Source organism: Lycium barbarum, chromosome 5 (assembly GCF_019175385.1).
Source record: "Lycium barbarum isolate Lr01 chromosome 5, ASM1917538v2, whole genome shotgun sequence".
Lineage (NCBI taxonomy): Eukaryota > Viridiplantae > Streptophyta > Magnoliopsida > Solanales > Solanaceae > Lycium > Lycium barbarum.
In genome coordinates this window covers 1,442,161-1,465,361 of record NC_083341.1, presented here as the reverse complement: position 1 = coordinate 1,465,361, position 23,201 = coordinate 1,442,161, and the positions used below count along the sequence as shown (strand labels likewise).

Below are 23,201 nucleotides of genomic sequence, written 5' to 3'. Positions count from 1 at the left end.
ACAAACTTATATATGTTAATGGTGATGTCATTAGTTTGAGTGCGACTACATATTCTATAGGATACCTGCTACCTCCCACCAACACAAGTAAATAACTCAATCCACAAATGGAAAGACAGAGTAAAGTAGCATGCATGTTTATTAGTTTGACAATATAGGGGTAAGAAGAAAAGGCCAAAAAAGGGAAGATGAAAAGCATTTAATATCCAACTTGCGTACCTAATAAAAAAATACTGATAACAGTTAAGACTAGGGATGGGCGTTCGGTTGGTTAGGTTCGGTTTTTTGGTTTTCGGTTTGTAAAAAATGGGAACCAAAACCGAACTGAAATAACTTCGGTTCAATTCGGTTTTTACAATTTCGGTTCGGTTTCTTCGATTTAGATATGGATGACATAGTTAAGCATTAAGCCGATACTTCATCATTCCAGAAAATCCTAATAGAGCTCGGTGTGAGACAGTAGAAGTGTTGACTGCATAATAATCACTTCATCAGCCAAAATACAAATTAATGCAGTGACAGAAATTTCCTTGCATTTCACTTAAGTCCTCTATTACTAGTATTTCTTGTTTATCAGTCAACATCTTCTCTACAATCCAAGAGATATGACAGAGGGAATGGAGATTATAAATAGTTCCTACTTGTCAAACTATGTTGTATCACATCTTCCTACCACTAACCAAGAAACATTTTTTATTCACAATTTGCAATGTTAATATTACTAAGATATCACCCATTGTCACAAGAAAATATGCTAACGGGTGTTCTAAGATACATTGTTGAGGAAATTTATTAAAAATCTACAAGGAATTGTATAAGGAATATATAATATATGTTTCAAGAAAAAAGTGGCTTGTTAAAATTCGGTTTTTCGGTTTAACCGAATTAAATTTTGCATAAACCGAAAACCGAACCGAATTGTTGAAATCTTATAAATTTAAACCGAACCGGACGGAATAAACCAAAAAATCGAAACCAAAATTAACTTCAGTTCAGTTCGATCGGTTTTTTTGGTTTGAATCATATTATGCCCAGCCCTAGTTAAGACTATGCTTCCCACGGGGAGCTACATGATTTGGGACAAACATGAGTTGTTAAGATACAGTATATCATGATCAATTATTGTAGTGGGTACATCGGACATGATAAAATAAATGTATCCGTTAATAAATACTAGAATTTATTATTACTTTTTTTCCCATAAAGCTGTTGTGTTTGAATCAGCTTGCGCTAATACACGTATCAAATACTAACTTTTAATAATACACACTACTAAAAAATTACTATTTTCCCACTGAAAATTGTTCAGTGGCTATTCCCACTGAATGTTGGGGGGGGGGGGGGGGGGGAATTAAAAGTAGTATTATCACACGGAAAAATTAGGAAGTTTCGCAGCATTTCAATGTGAACCTGTTTCCCACCATGCATTTCCCAGTGAGCTGGAATTCAGTAGGAATGAGGTGGGAAAATCATGTTCTATAGGACAAATTTCCCACTGAATGTTGGTGGGAAAACTTCTATTTCTAGTAGTAACAAGAACCTTATAATAGCATAAGAAAATATTTCTTCTTCTCATTATGAATTCATAGCCATGTCTTATGCTTTGACCAAAAAGAAAAAAAGAAGCCATATCTTAAGCAATCAAATAATTAAGACAAAGTTGGAATATATATGTAACTTTACAAGTAAGCAAGGACATTAGCCAGCGAAGAGGTGTCTTACTTTTAGCTACATGCTCGAATGCTCTCAACACTGAGATTAAGTCCTTATAATAATAAAAACTGTATGCAGCAATATATTCAGATACTAACATGTATAACACTAAGGGCCAGTGGCGGAATCATAAATTTCGTAAAAAATGTTCAAAGATTTAATATATATACAAAGACAACAAATTTTTGATCTATATGTTCTATGTGGCTCCGCCATTGCTAAAGGTAGTCCGGACACAAACTAAATATAACAGTGGCAGAGCCAGAATTTAGACGCTAGATATTAATTTATGAGTTTAAAGAGCAAATTTTGAAATACATATATATCTAAAATACTTATTTTTCGCACAAACTAACATAGAAGGCTAGAAGCTCGAGTTGGTTCTCTAACGTCAAACCCACAAACTTGTATTGGGATATGCCACTGACTAAACCTTGTTATTCTTTGATAGATAATAGTGAGTACTCAACCAAACTCAATATTTTTGACACAAGATATATATACATGTGAAAAAACAACGAAATTTTAACATATGTTAGATTTTGAAACCACGACTTTAGAAATGTAGCTAGTTCAGTGCTAAGAATTTTGAAAATCAAACGCACCAAATTTAAACTCTGAATCCATCTCCTTCTTTGTGATAATTAATCACATCAGTCAGTTTCTTTTGCAGCCCAGCTGCAGTAAGACCTGATGATATATCACTTACCTGCAAGATAATGATTAATTTATTTGAAGAGTAAATACTCCTTATAAATGAGCACAGCATGTTATGTACTCATGGGGTACTCATTCTACGTGTGGATAATTTTTTGTTGAAGTGAAAAAAATAAGAAAAATATTTGGAAGTAAAGTTGTAATTAGATATATGAATTTCACTCAAAAATAAGCTGATGTTTTTTGTAAGTTAATTTTCATTATTTCACTGAAATACTTCTCAAACATGGTTTGCCATTTACTTTCTCTTCGTTTCATTGTAGGTGTCTTAGTTTAATTGGACACAAAATTTATGTATGCAAATAGAATTTTTGATAATCTTGTGGTCTTAAACTAAAGATATGTATAACATATCAAAATACCTTTTGAATCTTGTCATCTTAAACATGTCAATTGTCATGTCATGTCATTCCTATATAAGAGTGCCTTTTAAGGTAAAATGAAAATAACAATACAACAACAACACCTTACCCAGTGTAATCCCACAAAGTGGATCTAGGGAGGGTAGAGTACTGTACACAGACCTTACCCCTACTATGAAGGTAGAGAAGTTGTTTCCGATAGACCCTCGGCTCAAAGAAAAGAAAACCGCAGTAGTCCGGAAAAAGAAGTTACAGAAAAAAGGTAAAATAAAAACGTTGAAATTAAAAACCTAATATAAAAATGTGTCACTCTTTTTCCTTTTTAACATACTAAAAAGAAAAATAAGAGAGTATATTCTATTAGTATTTCAAATACTAATTACCAAACTATTATTTGCAGATATTGAAATACAAATTATGGCTTAACTGTCTTACCCGACATTGGATCCTGATCAAAGTCCATTCATCATGTTTGGAATTAACACAACTAACCACATTTAGCCCTTCTTCAAGTAGCCATCTCAGCACTTTGGACAATGAAAATATTTCCTCTTTATGGCCATTATTGACATTAATCAAAATCTCCATGCCATCTTCACATTTGTTCACTGTGACACAATTATTACTATTATGATTGTGCACATAATTTGTTGAACTTTTATTTTGATCATCCAATGAAATATTTTTGATCCTTTTTCTTCTATTATCCAACTCTTCTATATTCTTCTGACATTGCTTTATATAATTCACAGCTACTTGCATGTGATCTGATATTGACCGTTCACCCTGTAAATTTGCAATAAACTTCACCCCATATTAATAACACAAGCTGATACCGTCACACCGCTCAATCTATAACATTCATACTCTATAATAACATTTCATTATAAGAACTAAGGATTTTTTTTTCTTTCTGAACTGTTTTTCATGTTATGTTGTATTATATGTTCTCAGTGACAACGTTTCACTATAGCAAACAAAAACTAACCAGACAAACGATGTTGTTATTAAGAGGTTTGTATATACTTCTTGGCCATAGATAACATTTTAGAGTTTGCAAATTCTGGTTTTCACTTACAAATAACTATTTGAAGAACTACTGAAATACTGAAAATTTTGTTTGAGGAGTATTGTAACTGAAACAATTTTGCTTGTTTCACTTACAAAATCTTCATTTTTGTTTTTGCAAGCGAAATTTATGTCCAGCACAACTTTTCAGTTCAAACTTCCAAAATTTTCTTTTTCAACTTCAACTTAAATGGATGAAAAAGTTAATATGCACTATATACAATCTATATTACTCGAACTATCCAAAAAGTCCGCCAGATGCGTGGCAGATCCTCCAAAAATAGTGCTGTTCGGAGAATTAGACAGGAGCGCGTTGGCATTTTTTGGGAGTCCAAAGAGCATACAAGAAGACAAACACTATCTGAAAATATGGGTAAAAATGTAAAATACAAGCTGATATATACTTGATCTAGGCAACTTATTTCTTGTAATTGATACTCTATAACTTAACTTTAAAAAACAAAAAAAACAAAAAAAAAATATCTATATATATATATATATCAGCTGATAAAGAGGGGAAATTGAAAGTAGAAAGTGTAAGTTCTAGAGATCACCTTGATGAACTCAAATGGAATTAGAGATCTTAGAGAAGCAACAAGATTTGCCATTTCTTGCCTTCTTTGCCTTTCAACATTTCTATGCACAACTTTCTTGAGCTCATTTGATTCATCACTTCTTAGCCCCTTCTTATTATCATCATCAAGATTACTACTTCTACTATTGACAGAAGATTTATATAGCCTATCACAACTTGTTTGAAACTGATCAGGCGCAATAATTGAAGTACTTGTGCTGACTGAAGATTTATATAGCTGATCACAACTTGTTGGAAACTGATGGTTAGGCGCAATAATTGAAGTACTTGTGCTGACTGAAGATTTATATAGCCGATCACAACTTGTTTGGAACTGAGGTGTAATAATTGAAGTACTTCTCTTGACTGGTAAAAATTTACATAGCTGATCACAACTTGTTTGGAACTGAGGCGTAATAATTGGCGAAGAAACATGAGGATCACTTATCAAATCTTGATTATGGATTTGAGTTTGTTGGAAAAATCCATTTAATTGGAAATTAGGAATCTGAAGTAGCTGGTGGTGATGATCTCCATGATCTTCACTAATATTTTGTTTATTAGTGAAGATCTCCCAAAGATAATTATCATCCATTGAACTAATTAAGCACTAATAGATTTTGATCTTCTTTTTGTTATTCTAATTGAAAGATGATAAAGAACAAGATACGTTAGTTAGGGTTTTGATATCTTGATAAACAAGAAGATAATACACTGACCAAAGCAAACCAATAAACTAATAGTTGTTTATTGGTTTTTTGAATGGTTACTATTCATATCTACGCTTCTAGTCCCACCACTTGCTTTCACACTAGCTTTTTATTACACAGATAGTGGGAAAGAATTTTTATAGTGTAGAAAAACTTGCATTGTCTGTGTATAATTTTTTTTTTATTAAAGCCCTTTTTTAATTGTTTGTGAGAGGTTATCTTATATTATTTGCTTATGTATTTTGGCTAGTCATTTGCACCTACACTGGAATAAACCTCCTTGTGGTCAAAGCTTTTTAATTAATTTTTATGATAGTGATGTCCGAATTAACTTGTGTGTATTTCAATTATTTATTGGGTATCGTTTACCTCCTACCAGGACGGTATACCAAGTAACTTTACTTAGGAAATCTTAAACATATTAAAAGAAACCATCTGTCCTTTGGAATTTGAATTGAGACCCTCCTGGTTCTTTCGCTCTTAGTTGACAACTAGCACACTGCCAAAATTCATTTGTCAAAGTTGTATCATGTTTATTTTTTATTTATTTCTACTATTAAGAGGAGTGAGTTCCAATTCACTTTCTCGTCGTCCGTGCAATTTAATAAAAAAAAATTATGGGCCCCATATATATTATTTAAACAACAACTAATATAAAAAAAAAATTGTGGGCAAAGCACACATGGTAATTTGTGCTCCGTATCTAAAATTTTATTATATTAGTGTTTGCTACGAATGCAAAGTCTGCACTTTCTTTTTTGACATTATTTATTTTACTACTATTAGGAAGAGTGAGTTCCAACTCACTTTCTCGTCACTTTTTTATATATATATATATTGCTTGATTTTGTCAATATGGGATACTATGTTCAAAACACGATTAATATAATATTGTAGTTTGTGCTCCGTATTTAAAACTTTATTATATTAGTGTTTGCTACGAATACGCATGCGGCAATGAATCCATCATTATTGACTTATTGAGATACTTTGAAAATTACATGAATATTGTTTATTTTTTAATACGGGGTGCACTTTTTTTTTTGACATTATTAATTTGCACTATTTTTTTAATATTAGTTGTTGTTTAATATATATGGGGCCCACAATTTTTTAAAATTAAATTGGAACGGATATATATATATATATATATATATATATATATATATATATATATATATATTAGAATTATGAGGCCCACAATTTTTTTATATTAATTGTTGTTTAAATAATATATATGGGGCCCACATTTTTTTAATATTATTAAATTGCAACGGACGACGAGAAAGTGAGTTGGAACTCACTCTTCTTAATAGTAGAGTAGAAAAAAAAGTGACGAGAAAGTGAGTTGGAACTCACTCTTCCTAATAGTAGTAAAATAAACAATGTCAAAAAAAATGCAGACTTTGCATTCGTAGCAAACACTAATATAATAAAGTTTTAGATAAGGAGCACAAATTACAATTTTATATCAATCGTGTTTTGAACATAGTATATATATAAAAAAAAAAGTGACGAGAAAGTGAGTTGGAACTCACTCTTCCTAATAGTAGTAAAATAAACAATGTCAAAAAAAAAAAGTACAGACTTTGCATTCGTAGCAAACACTAATATAAAGTTTTAGATACGGAGCACAAATTACAATGTTATATCAATCGTGTTTTGAACATAGTATATATATATATATATATATATATATATATATATATATATATATATATATATATTATATGCATAAAAATAGTGCAAACTAATAATGTCCAAAAGGGTGGACCTCATACTAAACAACACCAAGCAATATATATAAAAAAAAAAAAAAAAAAAACTATATAAAGCATGGGTTCGTCGTCTGTTGTCCCTTAAAAAAAGTATTAATTTTTTTTGCATCGGGGGGGGGGGGGGGGTAGGGGTGCGGGGTGGGGTCGGGTCGGGGGGTGGGGGCACTATCTGGTCAATATTGCAAAAGTTAATTAGTTTAATTAATTTTATAAGCCAACCAATAGAAAAATGCCACGTGTTTAATGAAAAGATTTTGTTAGCAATAAGGGTATTTTAGACCCAATAGGTGGATGGTAAGGGTATTTGGGGGCTGAAAGGTGGATGGAGGGTATTTTTGCTCCATTTTCAATAGTTCGAGGGTATTTTTGGCCCTTTTCCGTATATTATTTTTTGATATTGCTTGATTTTGTTAATATGGGGTCCACTTTTTTTTACAGTGAGTTTGGAGATGGTGGGTTCCATTTTTTTTTATTGCTTGATGTTGTTTAGTATGAGGTCCACCCTTTATGGGGGACATTTTTTTTTTTTTAGACATTATTAGTTTGTACTATTTTTATGCATATAATATATATACATATACTATGTTCAAAACACGATTAATATAACATTGTAGTTTGTTTTCCATATCTAAACCTTTATTATATTAGTGTTTGTTACGAATACAAAGCCAGCACTTTTTTTTTCTAACATTATATTTTTTTTAATATGGGGTTCACTTTTTTTTTTTTTTTGATATTGCTTGATTTTGATAATATATGGTCCACTTTTTTTTCCCATGAGTTTGGAGATGGTGAGTTCCACTTTTTTTTCTTCCCTTTTTTTTATTGCTTGTAATTGCACCCCACCCCGTACCCTACACCTCCCCCGCACCCCTACCCCCCCTCCCGACGCAAAAAAAATTAATATTATTGAAAAAAAAAATTGACGTTTTGTTTTGGGTTTTTTGCACCACCACCCCCCCCCCCCCTCAAACCCCGCACCCTACGCCCCCCTCCCCTCCCAGCTGAAAAAAAAAAAGTTAACTTTTTTTTCCACCCCGCACCCTCCCCCTCCCCCCAACCCCCAAACCCCGCACCCTACGCCCCCCTCCCCTCCCAGCTAAAAAAACCAAAAAAAAGGTCAAAACTTTTTTTTTCAAAAATATTAATTTTTTTTGCATCGGGGGGGGGGGGGGGGGGTAGGGGTGCGGGGTGGGGTGCAAAAAAAAGTCAACTTTTTTTACAAAAAAAAAAAAATCACGCGGGGGGGGGGGGTCCGGTCGGGGGGTGGGGGGCACTATCTGGTCAATATTACAAAAGTTAATTAGTTTAATTAATTTTATAAGCCAACCAATAGAAAAATGCCACGTATTTAATGAAAAGATTCTGTTAGTGATAAGGATATTTTAGACCCAATAGGTGGATGATAAGGGTATTTGGGGCTGAAAGGTGAATGGAGGGTATTTTTGGCCCTTTTCCGAATAAAATAAAATGAACCCCATATTAAAAAAAAAATAATGTCAAAAAAAAGTGCAGACTTTGTATTCGTAGTAAACACTAATATACTAAAGTTTTAGATACGGAGTACAAACTACAATGTTATATTAATCGTGTTTTGAACATAGTATGTGTGTATATATATATATATATATATATATATATATATATATATATATATATATATATATATATATATATATATATATATATATATATATATATATATATATATATATATATGTGTGTGTGCGTGCATAAAAATAGTGCAAATTAATAATGTCAAAAAAAAAGTGCACTCCATATTAAAAAATCAAACAATATTCATGTAATTTCCAAAGTATCTCATTAAGTCAATAACGATGGATTCATTGCCACGTGCGTATCAATCCATTAGTGGGAGCAAATGAAATTGCTTTTCTTCAAAAAGTTAAGTAGTCAAACCATACAGTTTTTTTTTTTTTTTTTTATATATGCCTGAGATCTAATCTAGCTATTAAACTGTTGTATTTGCTATTCCGCCATGTCATTTATTTGTTATGTTCACTAAAATAAATATACTTAAAATATTTATATTTTAAAATAAGATAGAATTTAATTAATTTTTTATTTTTATTCTTACTCTAATAAATGTGAAAAGAGATTAATGTCGTAAAAAAATATATCAAATGGAGATCAAATAATGAATAAGGTAAATTAGTCAAATTATAATTCTAATCGACGTTTTCTTAAAAAATCATGCAAAAGACAACATGACAAATAAAATGAGCTAAACCGAGAATATTTACCAAAAATTAAAAAGTAGTATTTTTTCGTTTAAATAGAAAATCAATTTCTACTTTGTTTCGTTTTAAACATGTAAAATTAATTTAATAATTTGAATTAGAATTATCCAAATCAAAATTTGATAAAAAATAATAAGTATTTTACACCTTTAAATTAATCGATTTAAAATTAAAAGTATCAACTGATGCTTACATATTGTTATTGTTTTATCTCAAAGAGAGGAAAATAGTTTTCTTTTAAAAAATATTAATAAATTTGCCGATTTTGTATTCGTAGCAAACATCAATATAATAAAATTTTAGATACGGAGCACAAACTACAATGTTATATTAATCGTGTTTTGAACATAATATATACTCTCTCTCTCTCTCTCTCTATATATATATATATATATATATAATCACTATTCAATGACAACTACATACACATAAATGCAGTATAATCTAATAGGCCGTCTAGTTTATAAATAATAACAAGCTAACCGCAATTCATGCCTCGTTTTCTTAGTCAACAGGATTAATAGAAATTATTTGATAAAGTTTCCTTTTTTCCTGTCAGAAACTTTTCTAAAATTATTTGCTCAAGTAGAAAAAAAATATATTAAAATAATGAATTAAAAATGGGGGAATAACTTAGGCATATAGGTAGATGAGTTACAAAAGGGTACCTTACAAGTTGCAAGTATAATATATTATATGCGCTTTCCACAGCATATCAGAAAATTTATTTAAAAAATACAAATGTTATTCTAGAATATAACATTGCATGTGTATTAATTATTTTCTTAAATGTGTCACATATATCTGGACATTTAGTTCATAACAGGATGAGATCAAATACCTGGAATTTGATACCCTTTTCAGACATTTTGTTCCAACTTAGAGAGTCAATTTATTCAATGGTGGGTCTGCATTATCTTATATTTGTCCCTAATCTTTTTATCCATTTTTTTTTTAGAACAATAATTGAGTAGTCATGAGTACTATGAGCTCTTTTCTTTCCTCTAACAACTAAATCTTGGAAAATCTATAATTAAATGACTAATAAGATTTAGGAAGACTTAATTCTGATTCTATGGATGATTTTCTTGATTTTGATTCTCATTGTATATGTGTATCCATCCCCCCATTACCCCATAGCCATTTAATTATACAACATATGATTCAATGTTTTCACAGCCTTATTATTTCGCTGCTTTCTTATTTATTCTGTGGTAGAAAATTATATACTACAAATAGGAGTATTTCTACATTATGATGCATAAAAAAAAAAAAGGTATAGCTGTATAAATAAGAGAGAGTTGTGGGAAAAATAAAGTCTAAATCCCCAATATATTCACATAAAAAGAGGTACTTTGTTAAGCAAATGTGTTCTTAATTAGTAGTGGAGCTTTAAGTTGGACTCAACAACTAGTTTAACGTTTGTTTGAGTCATACGACGTTGTCAGATTATAGCATCTTGGAGGAGATAAGTTAAGATTGTTACTGTTGGACCAATAAAAAAGTACTGCATTGTAAACTTGAATTTGCTTACAGAGGTCGAAATATTCACATTTTAACGTGAATAATTATATGTTACTTTTTCTTGATTCTTTTTTTAATATACTTATATTTTCACCAAAACTATAACTTTTCTTGTTTTTTGTTTTTTCCTGTATCAAATTAAAAGAATGCATGGGCAAATATAAACGATCTTCGTCCTCTAGCAGATCTGCAGATGCAAGATTACTTTGATACTGTGTTGAAGTGTGTGACAGTCATCTAATCTAAAATTTTAAAATGTCAATTAAAGTACACTTTTCTTACTCAATTAATGATGTCTTAAACACAGATGTATATGTATATACACACACTATATTCACAGGTATTGTAACAAAAGGGTAGTAATTGTAGTCATACTAAAAATCGTGAATACTAATAAGCTTGAACTTTTTTTTTTCATTCTAGTGTTTGATAACTGTTTTGGGATCCTGATTAATTCAGATCTGTGTTGTATATATAAGGCCCATCAAAAGAGAAAACGCTCCTTATCAAGATTTTTTTCACTCGCATGGTTCAAGACCTCTGATTAAGAATGAATAAATTATTTTCATCCTACCACAATCCTCGTTGGTAATACTTTTGAACCTTGATAGAATGATAGGGAGCTATATAATCTTGCATTGCATGCATGAAAACATAAACTTCAAACTTCAAAGTACTGCAAAAGACGAGAAAAAAACACATTAAGTGATCGACTTCAAAGATCAAAGCTGACTTTACAACTTTCAAGATAAGAAAATAAAGCGATTTTCTAAAAGATGATATTCTTATATTTTATAAAAAAAATAAAAAAAATAGGCAATAGTCATATTGTATTGAGGTCTAAAAGTTTAAGATTATATTGCTAGCTTCATTTTTCTAAAAGTCCATTTTCTCTTTAGTTCATTATAAATGAAACTATCGCAACCAAGATACTACTAATTACTAGTAATATGTATTGTAAATCACATAATTTCATCAGGGAAAAACGAACCGTAGCTTTTTGTCAATATTGATCCAAAAAGTTTCATTTTATAGGAAAAGATCTGATAAATACTCAATAAAGCATGGAATTGTAACAATTTAACTTATATATACTTACCGTGAAAAGAATGTTCACATTATTAGTATATTTTAGCATGTTGTGATAAGTTATCTGTCCTATTGTTCATTTTTAACAATTTCACTTATATGAACAGTTGGCTGTCCTATTGTTCATTTTAACAATTTCACTTATATGAACAGTTGCCTGTAATTATCTTAAGTAAACTGATCGATAAAAGTATCTTATACTATCAATATATATATATAAGTTTAACACTATCAGAAAATCTCTAGTCTTGGATTAAAGTTTTAGTAGAAATGATCAATACCTACTAATTAATCTGCACTGATACAAAAGCTTTCCTTAAGACAAGTTAAGCATCAATAACTCAGCTAGCTTTTGTTCAAGTGAAGATACATCCATGCATGTAAAGCCAGTGACCTGCAAAGATCAATAGTGATCAAGGTTTATATATATACACACCTAGCTAAACATGACCTGGATTTAACTTATATATACACTGATAGTATAAAATTTGTGTACAACTATCAATACTATATCTTAACATGTACATACTATGTACTAACGAAGCAAAAGTATTAATGACAATCAAGTCACTTGATTATAAGGTAATTACAAGTAAATCTTCTAAGACAAACATTAATCTGATCTTTCAACATGTTGTTACAAGTAACTAATTGCCTTATTTTCTAGGTTACTGAATCTCATTTGTACGGGCAATTACTTGGTAATTATCTTTTAAGTGACTTATGATTAGTTTAAAATTCTTTTACGTAGTCGCCCGTTAGTGTATAGAAGTTAAATTCCCTAAACACATATATTATCTTTTTCTCAAAAACATGAAAACAAGATGTGTTCATCATAGATAGATATATACCTCAACTTGAATTTTGTGGAGAATTGTTTCATCTACTTTAGTAGAAACACATGTAACAACATTTAATTTTCTCTTCATGAGTTCTTCAAGCACTCTTGAAAGTTGAAGCCCTTCTTTTGCAAACTTGTTTTTTATCAAAATCTCCACACCATCTTCACATTTGTTCACTTTCACATATTCTGCCAATTTGCATTTTTCGCCTATGTTTTCATTATCCTCATTGAAAGAATTGTCCAAAATTTTCATCTTATCTCTTCTTGTTTCCAATTCTTCGATATTATTCTTGAGGTGTTGGATGTAATTCAAAGCTTGTTCCATATGTTCTGATACTGAACGCTTTCCCTAATTAAATGAAACAAATCAAGAAGTTAGATCAACATATATATATATATATATATATATATATATATATATATATATATATATATATATATATATATATATATATATATATATATATATATATATCTATATATCTATATCTCTCTCTCTCTCTATATATATAGCTAGATTTTGTGTAAAAATTGAAGTTATGTGCATTGATAATGTATCGGTTTTTTACATTATCGAGTAAAGTTGGCCCATAATAACAGGCAGGATCTAACTTATATATATTGACAAATAATATAAAAATATTTTTCACTATCATCTTTTCACCAGTTGTAGCAAGTTATCTGTCTTATTTTAGGTTGCTAATTCCACTTATTATGAACAATTTAGTAAACATTATGACCCCGATGCGGCCTGGGGGAAGCTATCATGAGATGTATGGGTTCGACATAATAACTTTGGTCCAAATCCTATACATCTATTGAGAATCCAGTAAATACATACGTATATATAATAAGCTTCAAAACCCTAAACTGTTTATGCCGATAACGAAAAAATTCTTTTACACTTTCAATATATAGAAGTTAAACTCCTAACATGTAATAACTTCTATAAAATCTTGACAATTAAAGAGAAAATAGAATATATTAGATGTAGTAGCTACGGCTAGCTAGCTATTTACCTTGATATATTGAAGTGGAAGATGTGATCTAAGAGAAGCATAAAGATTAGCCATTTCTTGCCTCCTTTGTCTTTCAATATCTCTATGTGCAATCCTTTTGATGAGCTTGTTTTGATCCTTCATTTGTACTTCATCACTTCTATTTGGATCACTTGGTAATCTTCTTGATCTTTTCTTTTTATTAGTATAATTTCTTTCTAAACTCAAGATGTTAGAAGGTTCAAAATTAATGGGTGCAAAATCTGCTACAATTGCTTCAGCAGGAGCTATTGTCGGTATTTGAGACGTCCTTTTGACCAGATCTTGATGGGGTATTTGACATGGAGTAGAGGGGATTTGAAGTTCTTGATGATCACAATCTTGGATTTCACTAAAATTGAAGATTTCCCATAGAGATTCCATAGTGTTTCCTCCCTCTCTCCTTTCTTTTTTGTGGTTGTAATCTCTTTATGTAAAGCAAAAGATATGTTGGTTAGGGTTTGAGATCTTCAGTGCAGTGGTGTGGTGTTATAAAATATACAGTATTATATAATGATTTGGCATAAATTAATTAAGAAAAGATGAATGATATTATGGATATATAATACTGTTCATTTTTCTGATCCTGATTAGTTCACACTTTGGAGGAGCATCTTCTTTTTTAAAAAGGTAAGAAGAAATACAAAAGAAGAAATACAAGTTTAACTCTATACATTGACGGTGCAAAAAAAAAAATTAATTTTGCAGTATCGGATCAATTGGAAGATAACTAGTCGAAAATTCACTGGTTTTCTAAAGTAGTTTTAACTTGGAAATAAGTCTAACATGCTACAATAACTTAAAATATACTATGAATAACCTAAAAATTGTTGTCTATATAAAACAAGTTAAATGGGAAAAAATTATTGTATATATTATAAAAAGGGATGGATTCCCGAATAGGATGAACAGGAAGAGAGAATGAAATGTATTTATTGAAATTCGAAACCTATCTTAAGCGATACATTTTTTCTTTTTTTGGATTCGGGGTATTAGACGGTATGTATTTATGTATGTATGTATGTATGCATGCATGCTATGAATTTAGCTATCCTCGGGCAAAAAAAATATTTCTTTTAATTTTTGCGTTAGGGTTATCCACAGAGGCGTATCTAGCCTACAAGGTAGGGGTTCAATTTAACCCCAAAACTTTTGATGCGGTGTCTAAATTTATGTGTAAAAATTTACTAAAATTGTAAATAAATATTTGATATGAACCCATAACTTTAAAAATATAATGGTTCCACTAAGAATTTAAGATTGAACCCAATAAATTTAAATACTGAATCCACCTCTAGTTATCCAAGATTGATTCTTGTAAGTGTAAATTGACTGCATTAATACTATTACTTATATGATAAGTCTATATATACTAGCTCACACTATTTCGACTTATCCAAGTGAACCAAGTCTTATAATTAATGGGTTGATTTAGGTAGATGTCCATTTTTTAAAATTATCATTTAAATTTTGTTTTTAATTTAAAACTTGTGCAAATATAACTTTTGGGACTGAGAAAACATTATACTAGATCTCTAAAGTCTAAAAAATGTCATTTCGTAGTCTAACGTTTCTCATAACTTAGTCAACTTGTTTCAAAAGTTTTTTTTCAATCGTAATCTAAAAGATCCATAAGTTGCAAAGAAATAAGAGGACTATTTACTAAAAAGTAATAAATAGAGGACCTAATTTCAAATTTGTCACGACCCGACTAGGGCCGCGACGGGTACCCGGGACTAACCACCGAGCACCGCTCGTTCTATTACTCGTCATACTCATTTATGCTCTTTCATCAATTATATTCAAATCATAATCATTAGACAATCGTTTTTCATTTGAAAACATAATTGATTTTATATACATACACCCTTCGGCTATCAAAATAATAACATATACACCACAGTAATATCGTGAGACCATATTACCCACACGTATGTATCTACGAGCCTCTACTAGAGTACTAGACATATGGACGGGACAAGACCCCGTCGTGCCCAAAATACATACATATATATATATCCCGATTAGCACCTCCGGAATAATGGAGTGCTCCTGAAAATCTGCTGATAGCTCCTATAGGTCTGCGCCGTCTTCCTGTCTACCTGTGGGCATGAACACAACGTCCAAAGAAAACGGACGTCAGTACGAATATTGTACTGAGTATGTAAGGCATAAATGAAATAAACATGATAGAGAGTCATAAGTCATGAGGTGAAGGCAAAACCTGTGCGACGTTTAAGGATGAATGCATTTCATACATATACCACATATACATAATCGTCGTACATGAATCATCATAGTGTATACATCATCATTTCATATAATTCATCATCGTAATACCGTATCTGCTCATACACATATAACATTATCCGTATTCGGCCACGTAGGGCTCGACAATATCCGTATTCGGCCACGTAGTGGCTCGATTGTATCACACACACAATATCCGTATTTGGCCACATAGTGGCTCGACAGTATCCGTATTCGGCCACATAGTGGCTCGACAATATCACATGCATGTCTTCCGTATTCGGCCACGTAGTGGCTCGACCATATCGCATATATCATAACAAGGATCAGTATATCTTATCATCATCATTGCCATCACATACATCTTATAAGTGTATCGTAACCTTTCATTAATGCATACATTTAAATTTAAAGACAATCTATGAAAATCACATCATATTCGTAGCATGGACTTCGTATGAATATCGTAGGATAGACTTCATAATCTCTAGGCTTAAGCTCAACATTACCACTATCGTTTATATAGCATATCTCTTACCTTTATCTCATATGAAATCCTCTATGAACATAGACTCGCAACTTTGCAGAACATTGGTCATAAGATGTGCATTAAGGCTCATGGTCAATCTATAACAATGTCGGGGTGACATAAGGTCGAGAACCCCCGAGTCCATTATGGAGCGTTCATAAGCATTATGCCTCACCTTGAAGGAATTAGCATATAAGGTGAGTGTAGTCAATGACCAATATCAATGGATCGTAAGGTGGGTCATTAGCCTGTAGAACCATGATATTATAGGCCTTAGTATCTTTAGACTTAGACTCATCATCATCATCATTACTACATTCGTAACATACCTCTTATCTTATCCCATATGGCTATTCATGAACATAGGCTCTTAGTTTTCCGGAAAGTAGGAAAGTCATGGAAAGGTAAGGAAAATACTATCATAGGAATCATATAAGGATCATTAACTTCATAGGAATATCATATCATGAGCTTTATGACTTCTAGACTTGGATTCATCCTCAACATCGTCATGCTCGTAACGTGTCTCTTTTCTTTATCTTGTGATGCTCTTTATAATCGTAGACTCATAGTTTTGGATACATAGGAAAATCATGAAGAAGGAAGGAATATCACATCATAGGATTCATGTCTTAGAAAGAAGGGACTAGCCTTGCATACCTTTGTCGTTTAGCTATTCTATTGCTTGCTCGTTCTCCTTCAATGCTCGCATCTCTACCTTCAAGAGAATTCACCTGAACGTTAGCTAATCAACTACAATAACGTGTTACTATTCCTAGGGAAAATTGAGCAGCACTTCCTTTGTTTATACTACTTTTCCCACATTTCATTTCAACTCCCAAACGTTCACAACAATACTCACAATATCGTATCAACAATCGTCATTTATCCACATTCACTACATTCCACCATTTTTCTCCAATTTCCCAACATTTATTGGTTTTAGTTCATCATCACGTTTTCTCATACATAATACTTATTTCCTGATCTAAACGTCATTTATAACATATTTATACTCACAACACACCAACACTTATAATTCAATCCAACTATTATCCAACTATGGCACTATTCACATTTTATAACCCAATTACTACACTCTTTTATAATCCAAGTGTTACAACGTATAAATACTTCAATCATCATGAGAAAGTCATAAAACTTACCTTAGATAGTGGTTGAACAAGCTTTGAGTGGAGTTACTCCTCTAGTACCAAAACCCTACTTCACCTTCCTTGGGTTTTTCTTGATTAGATGAACTTTGGCTAGGTTTCATACACTTGGGTTCATGGATTTGGTGTTATTGATCATGGATTTCCCTTGAATTTTCGTGTGGATGAAGGTTAGAGAGTATTATAGAGGTTTCTATGTCAAAAATGGTGAAAATTATGATTTTTGGTCGAGCTTGGTCTATTTAAAGTGGTCCAGAAAATTCTGGACCGACACAACATGCGGCACGCTTTGCGAGACGCAAAGCATGCTCTGTGAGCCGCATGTTATGTCGCAAAGCTTGCCAGCTGACCAACTTTCACTGGCACACTTTGCGGTGAAACTGCGTGGCCGCATGTCGTGCTTGCGGGCCGCATGTTGCGCCGCAAAGTGCGCCAGAATGTGATATTTTGCCCCCGAACTGTCTGTCGTAGAATGGCCATAACTTTTGATCCCGATACGCTGTGAGGGCCCACGACCTATGGTTGGAAATCTCTTTCAATTATATACAACTTTCATTCTTAGTGTTTGTCCAAATTCCAAACTTATAATGGCGTTTTGGCCCCTCCAAATCAGATCATCCGAAAATGTTTCCTTAACTCGCCCTTTTGGATGGCTTATGCCCATATTTGGCTTATGGGTCCTTCTTGAAACTTACTTGACACTTCATTACCAATATAAGGGACATTATAATTCTTCTCCAAATTTTCATTAAGCCATCATTAATTCGATACTCGAAATTCTTGCCCGACACACAACATATACCTTGTTTTCCTTAACAACCTTCGTCTCCTACCTCAAATGTCCTTGAAATCTCATTTAGAATCATTAAATATTATTTCTTACTTGTCAAAACATCGTATGCATCATGCCCTTCGTTAGTCAATTCACTGTGCATGAACTAAAAAAAATTCCGAGGTGTAACAAAATTCAACAACCAAATCTTATTAGGCAATTGGGGTGGTCTTTAAATTTTGCCCCTCATATTTGCGGTCTTTAAATTTTACCCCTCATATTTGTGGTCTTTAAGTTTTTCCCTTAGCTTGGATACCTGATGTTCTGGGTTCGAACCCCCGCTCAGGCATAAAATAAAAAAATAATTTCGCAAGGCAGGGCTGGAGGGAGTGTATGCCGGGTCCGGCAAGAAAAAACTAAAGTTATGCCGGAGGGGGCATAACTTTTCCTCAAGGCATAGTTTAGTTATGCCTTATGGGGCAAAAAATTTCCTTAAGGAACTATGCCTTATGGGGCAGACTTTTAATTAAGGCATAACCAAAAGTATGTCTCATAAGGCAGAACTTTTAGTTATGCTTTAAGGAAAAGTTCCGCTTTATGGGGCATACTTTTAGTTATATTTTATGGGGCACACTTTTAGTTAAGGCATAACTAAAAGCATGCTCCATAAGGCGGAACTTTTCTTTAAGGCATAATTAAAAGTTTGCCTTGAAAAGTAAAATATATATATATATATATATATATATATATATATATATATATATATATATATATATATATATATATATATATATCAAGGCAAAGTCTGTCCCCTCCGGCATAACTTTAGTTTTTCCTTAAGGATTGTATGTCGGATCCGGCATAAAATCCTTAAGGAAAAACTAAAGTTATGCCGCAGGGGGCATAACTTTTCCTCAAGGCATAGTTTAGTTATGCCTCATGGGGCAAAACTTTTCCTTAAGGAATTATGCCTTATGGGGTAGAGTTTTAATTAAGGCATAACCAAAAGTATGCCTCATAAGGCAGAACTTTTAGTTATATTTTATGGGCACACTTTTAGTTAAGGCATAACTAAAAGTATGCCCCATAAGGCGGAACTTTTCCTTAAGGCATAATTAAAAGTTTGCCTTGAAAAGTAAAAAAAAAAAAATATATATATATATGTCTCAAGGCAAAGTCTGCCTCCTCCGGCATAATTTTAGTTTTTCCTTAAGGATTGTATACCGGATCCGGCATACACTCCCCCTTACCCTGCCTTGCGAAATTATTTTTTTATTTTATGACTGAGCGGAGGTTCGAACCCAAAACCTCAGGTATCCAAGCGAAGGGCAAAACTTAAAGAACACAAATATGAGGGGCAAAATTTAAAGACCACCCCAAAAGAAGGGCAATCCGTGCAAAAAAAATGAATCTTATTGATGACGCTACATACCATAATTAATCAGAGAAAAGATCTTGTTGATTTTGTCCCTAAAAGTACATGTGAGCAAAGATTCCAAGGTTTACGCAACCAAATTAAAATTTCCTTTTTTCAGCGATATCGACCACAACCTTTTTAAGCTATTATATTTTTGGAAGGATCTCTAATCATGATCTTGTTTTTATTTTTTTATGTTCTTTCTTTTTGAAAACCACTAATATTATTTGATTTAACAGGAAAAAAAAATTCCAGATAGATGGGAAGGTATATCTTATATGGTCCTTTGGACTTGGGTACAAGTGCATTATAAATTGTCTGAGATGTGTCTTGTTGATGGGACTTCATACAGCTATTTATGCACTCTTAAGGGTCATTTAGTTTGTTTAATTGTCTGAGATGTGTCTTGTTGATGGGACTTCATACAGCTATTTATGCACTCTTAAGGGTCATTTAGTTGGTAAACAAATTATATCGAAATCATAACACAATATGAAAATTAAATGATGATACAATTATTTATTATTTAGTAGGTATATTTTTATAATACGATGATATAATAACACTGAAGGTCTCATGTTCGAGTCAACTTTACTGCCTTAGTGAACCTACGAGGAGCAAATTTTGAGTGGTCGTTCAATTGATCACCCTTCGGCAGTTGTAGTTCCGCCACCCGTTTATAATATCCTTTCTAGGGTTTATATATGTACAAGTATAGCGGCGGAGTCAGGATTTTATAAAAAAGATACTAAATATAAAGAATTAAACACATAAAAAAGTCAATAATATTCAATATATCGTATATATACACATAAAATAAATTTACCTATCTATACAATGTAATTTTTCAATAAAGGGGTATAAATACCACTCCTCAACGTAATTTTCATAAACGAGAAAAATAATCACCTGTTTGAGGCATGTCGAGAATCTAGAATATTATACTAGTATTTCTACTTTTTTTAAAAAAAAGGGATAAAGTTATCAATAATAGATTATACGGAGAAATAGTAGATAAATGAAATTCAAGCAAGATTTATTAGTTGGTCTATCCTCAGTAAAGTCCATCTTGTTGCAATGGGAATGAGAGAAAAGAATTTGACAAAAATACACATTCCGTGATATATATAAGTTCATGAAAAAGAGGAAATTGAACGATGCATTAATGGAAACTTTTAAATTATAAGAATATTTAATGAGATTAGGTCTACAACAACCAATGATGCAAGAAAGATTTAGCACCCCTCGTGGGCTTACTTTAATAAAGAGAAATAACTAGGAGAAGGCATTTTTGGTCGCATATATTATTAGATAATGTATAATAATTAGGTAGAAAGCCATTAAACATAATGTTTTTGAATGGAGCTGCAATTCAATTACATAAAATGGTTGAACAACACACGCAAGATTTGACAATTCGGTAAAACCTATAAATAATTTAAGAAAATAGGCAGAATGAAGATAATATCAAATTTATTCGTCTGGCAAAGCTTTGTGAAATGAACAGGGACAAAATATAAAGAGCGACCTCAATTTATCCTATCTGTGCAAACAACTTAATTAGTCAGTTCAGGCCCATGGAATCTACTAGTTTGTATTGGGCTTTCCTTCTCTCATTAGGAGTCATAATTGGGCTTCAAATCTATACGAGCCTACTTACTTTTTTTTGCGCGGATTGCCCTTCATTTGGGGTGGTCTTTAATTTTTGCCCTTCAAATTGGTGGTCTTTAAGTATTGCCCCTCGTCTAACACCCTGAGGCTGTGGGTTCGAACCCCAGCTCAGAAAAAATAAAATAAATCGCAAGGCAGAATTTTCGCGAGGCAGAATTTTTCAAATCTGCCATGCAAATTCTACCTATTTGGGCCTTAAGGCAGAATTTGCATGGGCACAGGCAGAATTTAAAGACCACCATTTTGAGGGGTAAAAATTAAAGACCACCTCCAGCGAAGGGCAATCTTGTAAATTGCCCGAATACTTATGGCATCTAAACAGGGCCATTCACACGAATACCTCTATTTTGGGGTGGTCTTTAATTTTTGTCCTTCAGCATTTCTTACGCGAAATAACTTAGATTTTGCTCGGTAAATTTATATTTAACTTTGGCATGTATATCATATAACATCCCACAAGTTATGTCGGACAAGGAAAAACTTCCAACACTCAACATAATCTGAAAAACAGCATAAGTTTATATTTGGCTAGGCAAAATTTACTTTTAACTTCGACATATGTTTATAACATCTTACAAGTTATACCGGACAAGACAAAACTTTCAACATTCAATATAATCTGGGGAAAAAAAAGCATAAGCTTAGATTTCGCTCGGCAAGTTAGCGTTTAGCTTTGCATATGTATCATCACATCCACACAAGTTATGCCGGAAAAGGCAAAACTTTCAACACTCAACATAATTGAAAAAATACTACACAACTTATGCCGCTAACTTAATTCCTACGGAACTTGTGCTGAGCGAGGCAAAAGTTCAGTTTCTGAAGATAAGAATGTTACATAATTTATGTCGAGCGAAGCATATCTGGATTTTCATTAAATAAGCAGCAGCGGCAAAAATTAAAGACCACATATATGAAGGACAAATTTTAAAGACCAATCCGTATGAAGGGCCGTTCGTGCAAATTTTTGAGTTATTTATGCGCTGATAATGTAAAAACATTTAAATAATTAAGTTATTTATAAAATAATTTAAAGTAAATATCTATATTAAATATTATTGTAACTATTAACATAGTAAGAATGACAACTAATGAGCTATAAAAAGTCAATCATACTAATAATGCAAAATTCTTCACGTTGTCCATGTTTATAACTTAAATCTTTATTCTGATTCTAGTTGTGTTAATCTGACTCAGCTATGTATAATTACCAAAAGAAATTGAAAGTTACTAGTTCATTGATATGCTGTTTATATTTCTTTAAGTGTTTTGTTGTACCTAATATTAATCTCAATGAAGTATCCATTGCAATTGGAAGTGGCTCCAAAACCAAAAAAGAAAAAAAGAAATCTTTTGCTTAATTGGTCATTTTATTGCCGTCCAATACTCAATTGCAAATGCATTATATTATGTTCCTCAAAGAGGTTGTCCTTCCCAGACCTCACCTGGTGAAACTATACTGAGTGTTGTTGTTGTTGTAAAGAGGTTTCAGATCAAGCCTCAAGAATGAAATCACATTTGATATGAATCATTCAACTTTCAAAGTGAGATTTTACAATGCAAATCCAAATTGGCCGAGTTTCAAAATGAATACCGGTCACTGAGGAAAAAATCTAGCTCATCTGGTTAACAAGTTTTTAATTCGATAGCCTTTCATTTCAACACGTCTTAGCTCGTGATTATCATCAATGGATACTTTCAAGGTGTCGACGC

General features: G+C 32.1%; 2 protein-coding genes across 2 annotated transcripts; both read right to left on the bottom strand.

Moving 5' to 3' along the window:
- Positions 1 to 1,378: 1,378 nt before the first annotated feature.
- Positions 1,379 to 5,121, bottom strand: LOC132642160 (transcription factor bHLH55-like). Its single transcript, XM_060359423.1, has 3 exons — positions 4,415 to 5,121; positions 3,228 to 3,578; positions 1,379 to 2,422 (listed from the first exon to the last, which is right to left on the bottom strand). The coding sequence occupies exons 1-3, from the start codon at positions 5,027 to 5,029 to the stop codon at positions 2,324 to 2,326; spliced, it is 1,065 nt and encodes a 354-aa protein (XP_060215406.1). The 5' UTR covers positions 5,030 to 5,121; the 3' UTR covers positions 1,379 to 2,323.
- Positions 5,122 to 12,112: 6,991 nt separating this feature from the next.
- On the bottom strand, positions 12,113 to 14,061 carry LOC132642111 (transcription factor bHLH120-like). Its single transcript, XM_060359382.1, has 3 exons — positions 13,660 to 14,061; positions 12,648 to 12,989; positions 12,113 to 12,190 (listed from the first exon to the last, which is right to left on the bottom strand). The coding sequence occupies exons 1-3, from the start codon at positions 14,059 to 14,061 to the stop codon at positions 12,113 to 12,115; spliced, it is 822 nt and encodes a 273-aa protein (XP_060215365.1).
- Positions 14,062 to 23,201: the final 9,140 nt, after the last annotated feature.